Raw genomic sequence first — 5,718 nt, 5'->3', positions numbered from 1 at the left:
CTCTTCATAAAAACATATTTTGTCAAAATAAACAAGTTAGAAATAAGCTCAAGATAACTGTTAACAATAAAATAAAATGATCTGGAGGGTTGGATATAACCACCTGGATCCGGCCTTGACACGTGTGATCTAGAGCTACGCATGAACAATTTAAAATCTGAATTTAAGACAAATCCTTGTAAAATGATAGTAGCTTGTGGCAAATTATTTTGTTTCATCTGATCTTTTAATGCTTTCATGCAGGGGCGGACCTACGGGGGGGCAAGGGGGCCAGCTGCCCATCCATCAAAAGTTTAGCCCCTCCAATTTTTGAGGCTCATTATTGACAAAGATTAGGAAATCAATACTTTAATAATGTAAACTTCCCAAAAAAATGAGAAAAGCAATATTTTTAATAACCCTTCAGCTAAAATCATTACTGCTTTAATAATTTGCCACCCTTCTGCCCCTCTATATAAAATGTTAGCTCCGCCCCTGCATTTACATACTTTATTAACTCATGTTTTTAATTTATATTCTTTTAAATCCCTCTTTTTTAAGTATTATTCTTATAGTTTGGTATAATTAAAGTCCATCCATCTCTTTATCTTATCAATTATTTGTTCACTCATAGATAAGTTCGATGGTGACACCGCCAGATCTGCTCCTCTGAAAGGTCAGTGACCTTTAATCAGGTGCACAGGTGAACCCCATCAAGGCTTTCTCCTAGATTTCATTGTTCTAATGAACAAGTGAATCATTCCCCCCTTTAAGGCAGAACAAACATCCAACACAATCTGACCGGCTGTGCATCATATTTCTCTTTAAGCTCAAATGCAAACTTAGATTTAATTAGTCGGAGCAAATAAAAAAAATCAATTATATTGGGGATTCTAGATCCAAGAGATTGTGACTTGGAAATAAACACCCACAGACTCTGTAAGAAGTGAAGCTGCAGCGTCCTTTTCTATTTTCATATTTATAAGTGAACCACTTGATGCACAGAGCAGCAGGAATTCGTGCAGCATCACCAGGGCAGCAGGAGACATTCTACACATCTAAAATAAAAAAAATAAAAAAAGAGCAGCAAAGATGCAAAGGAGAGACTGATTTTTGGGAAAAAACACAGCATCAATGAATAGAAAGATTGAAATAAGTGACTTTTTCTCTAAAATCAGCAGCTTAGTTGGGTAAAACTCAGCTTTTGTTAATTAAAAACTACTGTTTGACAATTTTAGAAGACCAAAAAATGAGCTAAAATATGAGAAACTGATGATTTTCTAATCTGAATGACTCTCTCAAACAAACTAAATTTACATCTTGACGCCTTTAGGCGCAAATATGAATCAAACCACTAATGCTACTTAATAATGTACTTAAAGAAGTGACTTCTTTTGGTCATAGCTGGAAATAAATTCAGACGTCAAGGGTTTAATTTAAAAGGAAGATTCTTTTAGATTATGTTGTTGATTTGGACCACGCAGCAAAAATTGAACGTGAAGCTATGTACACGAGGACATGTGACACGTGTTCAAGAACATGCTAAACACAGGTTCTTGAACTCGAGTTTAGCCAATGGTGTTCACACTGGGCAAGCAGGGAGGGGCTTCTTTGTCTTCTGACAATGTTTAGCAGACATAGAATCCTGTCCACATTGGTCATGGGAGGGATCACATATTAAAATAAGGGTGGGGTCATCTGGACCCCATAAGAGAGGATAAGGGTTAAACAAGCAAAAAAAAAAATAAAAATAATCGGCCAATGGGGTAATAAAAATGATCTTACCAAGAATCCTTATGTATTAAGAAAAAAACTCTTGCTTTTGACAAACTTTCTTGATAAGATTTTTCTTGTGAAACAAAAAAAAGCTATTTTTCTGAAAATAAGGCTCTTTGACTTTCTTACGATTCAAAATTTGCAGAGTATGTGTGATAACAAGAGAGTATTGAAGATGAAAGCCAGAAACCAGCGTTTAATAACCGCACATTTTATTCGTTTAGAGCCCAAAATAGTCGTAAAAACGTGCGGAGCTACAAACGTTTTTGAACACAGAAACCTGAAAAGTACCTTCAATGACCGCACGTTTTGTACGTGAAGGGACTGAAATAGTCGTAAAAACTTGCGAAGCTACGCATGAAAGCAAGAGAGCTTTAAACACAGAAACTCAAAAGTCCATTAATGTCTGCGGTATTTGTACATATAGAGCCTGAAATAGTGGCTACATGTGATAGCAAGAGAGTATTAAACGCGGAAGCCAGAAACGTGTTCAATGACCACACCTTTTAAATGTGTAGAGTCCCAAATTGTCGTAAAAAGTTTTATATATTCACATGAAAACAAAGGAGGGTTTTGAACACAGAACCTTAAAAAGTGTGCTCAATGGCTGCAAATTTTGTATGTAGAAAGGCCCGAAATAGTCATTAAAAAATTGCATAGCTACGCGTGAAAGCAAGAGTTTTGAGCGCAGAAACCTGAAAAGAGCACTCAATGACCAAACTTTTTGTATGTATAGAGGCTGAAATAGTCATCATAACTTACGAAGCTCAGAAATAATAGAAAGTGGAAGCTCGAAATGCACATTTATATAGATATTTTTTTAAGTGGAGATTGAACTGTTTTCCAAGAAAAATAATTTTATCAAGAAAGTTAGTTTAATAACAAAATATTCATTTCAGAAAATAGTGATGAGAACATTTTTCTTTTTACTTCCCCATTGGCAGATTTTCTACTTATTTAAAAAATATATTATTTTTATCTGAAGAATCTTTTACTTATCACTGCTGCCACAGTATTTGCAGTCCAAAAAAAAATAAACAAAAAATGACAGAACGAGACATTGTTTTGTAAGTTTTAAAGCTACCTCTTAGAGGCTTTTATTTTGGTATTTGGTTTAGTTTGGCCTTGACTTTTTCATATAAAATGAAGGAGAATATTTCTCATAGTGGCAACAAAAAAAAAAACACCTCAAAAATGGTGTTAAATGAGATCTGTTCATGTGTAGAAATGTTGAATTCTTCTTCCAGAAGGACATTTGCAGCAGCAACAATAAAGCAGAAAGGAGCAAAAAAAAGCCATAAAAGCCACAATGTGCATGTTGTTTTATTTTCCTCCTGCCAGAGAAACGTGTGCATGTGTCGCGGCTGCAGAGCTTCTCCACCCATGTTCGACTCTTGAAGCATTACAGCACATTTCTGTTGGAAACAAAGCGCAGCAGCAGCAGCAGCAGCAGCAGTCATTTATCAGTTTTGACGCCTGTAATGGAAACAAAGCTACACGGTTGCAGGCTGTGTGCTGCTTGGAACGACACAACATGACAGCGTGACGTAACGAAAGGCAATAACAAACATCACTTTCTTTTGTTCCCTTTGAGGCTGTCACGCCGCGGCGGCGGTGGCTGCAGGAGCTCCGCCTCTAGGAGGACTTTTTCCAGGACTTGCACAGGATCTTCTGGAAGGCGTGCCGGAAGTCCCGGTTAAAGATGGTGTAAATGGCCGGGTTCAGGGAGCTGTTGCAGTAACCGATCCAAAAGAAGAACTTGAAGAGCGGGTCGGGGATCTTGCAGGAGTCCCTGCACACGCCGTACAGGCTGTAGCTGAAGAAGAAGGGGAACCAGCACAGGACGAACACTCCCATGACCACCGCCAGGACGAAGGTGAACCTCTTCTCCCTGGCCTGGGAGACCTTCTTCCTGGCGAAGGAGCTGCGGCGGCGTTTCCTCCTGGAGGCGAACATATCCATGGACTTGTTGCTGACTCTGGAGATGGGGTGTTTGGAGAAGGAGCTCTTCCTCGCCTTCTTTGCTCTCTGGGAGTCCTGCCTCTGTGGCTTGTGACCTTTGCCCTCCGAGGAGGAGGTTTCCTCCACGTCGGCCTCCTCGGTCTGTGGGCCCGTGGTGACCGTCCGCTGGCTGGGCGTCGGCGGGCACTGACAGTGACCGTTCTCGCCCTCCCCGGGGAACGGAGAGGAGACTTTGCTCAGTCCGTTTTCTGTCTGCGTCACGCCGCCGCCGTCGCCGTCCGGCTTGGGCTTCTTCCCAGACATGCTCCTGGTTCTGGTTTTGGCCACCTGGTATATTCGAACATACACCAGGACCATGATGAGGCAGGGTGCAAAGAAGGAGGCAATGCTGGAGGAGAGGATGTACCAAGTCTCATCATTGAGCTCACACTGAGGCTGCGAGCTGATGTCACCGTTCCTGTCGATGGACACCAGAGGAGGAGACGAGATGAAGGCGGACACCAGCCACACGATGAGGATGGTGCACTTGATGCGCCTGGGAGTCCGCTTCAGGTTGTACTCCACCGCCTGCGTAACGGACCAGTACCGGTCCAGGCTGATTGCGCACAGATGGACGATGGACGATGTGCAGAACAGAACATCCAAAGCCAGGTAGATGCCGCACCAAACTTTCCCGAAATACCAGTAGCCCATCAGCTCGTTCGCCAGGGAGAAGGGCATCACCAGAGTGGCGACCAGGATGTCCGCGGTGGCCAGAGACACCAGGAACAGGTTCTGGGGGGCTTTCAGCGCCCGGCTCGTCAACACGGCGATCACCACCAGAATATTCCCCACAACCGTGAAAAGAATGAGAAAACTTACAAGGGCGGCGATCCCAGCGACCGCCGCCAAAGAATATCCGCCCTCCGGGCTCCAGGAGGAGTTCAGGTGGATCACCGTGAACGCGTCCATCCCGCTGGCGTTCAGCGAATCCATCCCGCGCGCGCAGGCGGAGCGCGCTCTTTGGAACGAGGAGGGGAAAAAAATCAGTCCATCAACGACCTCATCATATCTGTGATGTGTGCGCCAAGAAGCTGCGTCCGCGCGCAGCTTCCCCGATGCGCCCTCGCTCCTAAATGATGCCCCGCGCGCTCTCCTCACTCAACTCCCCAACTGCCGCCCCTCCCCTGTCCCTGAGCGTCCTTTTCATTTAGTGCACGTGTGACAACTCCATGCAATTCAAAACAACATCAGATATCAATAGAAAACAACATTCCTGCATATTAAAAACAATTTTCCATAATAATAATAAACCCAAAGGAGGAGATAAAGTGAAGTTTCTATTTTTTTCTGATAGTTTTCCAGCAGATTATCCTGTGAGTTCGCGCGCAGAGAGCCAGGCTGCTCCTGCGCGCGCACACATCTCTGCGTAAAAGCCACATGAGACAGACTGAATTCTTTTTTCTTTTTTTCCTGCACGACACTCATCTCTCTCCATCCCTTCCACCTCTTCTTGCACACCTTTCACACATCCACACGGACCTCTCGTGGTGTTTGCATGCGCGCGCACGCTGGGGTGGAGATGAGGGCTGGACTCCAACATCTGGCGGTGCTGCTGGAGGGTCCACAGCATCTGTTTGAACAGGCTGGAGGGATCACCAGCTTTTAGTGCTTGTTTGTGTCTCGGTTTAAATGAATCGTGGAAAGCAGGGCTTTAGCTGAAAAAGTTTTTCAAAAATATTTTAAGATTTGATTTATTTATGTCATATTTTGACAAAGTTATGAATCACTTTGGTGAAAAAAGCTATGAAAACCATGTTATTAAAGATAATTAAAACCTGCTACCCCCCTTTTGACCCAAGCTTACATACTCCTCACTCTCCCTTTCTGCTCCTGCCACCCCAGTCAGAGCTGCACTTGATAAGTTGATGAAAACATCCCACTGTTTTTTTCTAAAGTAGCAGCTTTCTGTTGGTATTATCTCCATGGCAACCATTTTATTTTTTGGTTGCTTGGGGGCGA

General features: G+C 43.2%; 1 protein-coding gene across 1 annotated transcript; it reads right to left on the bottom strand.

The window, feature by feature from the left end:
• Nucleotides 1–2,823: 2,823 nt before the first annotated feature.
• Nucleotides 2,824–4,866, bottom strand: LOC112155680 (alpha-2 adrenergic receptor). Its single transcript, XM_024287477.2, has one exon. It carries the CDS (start codon nt 4,690–4,692, stop codon nt 3,391–3,393), a length of 1,302 nt encoding a protein of 433 aa, XP_024143245.1. The 5' UTR covers nt 4,693–4,866; the 3' UTR covers nt 2,824–3,390.
• Nucleotides 4,867–5,718: the final 852 nt, after the last annotated feature.

Source organism: Oryzias melastigma, linkage group LG18 (genome assembly GCF_002922805.2).
Source record: "Oryzias melastigma strain HK-1 linkage group LG18, ASM292280v2, whole genome shotgun sequence".
NCBI lineage: Eukaryota > Metazoa > Chordata > Actinopteri > Beloniformes > Adrianichthyidae > Oryzias > Oryzias melastigma.
The sequence above is the reverse complement of the archived record's forward strand: the minus strand, read 5'-3'. Positions and strand labels throughout refer to the sequence as shown.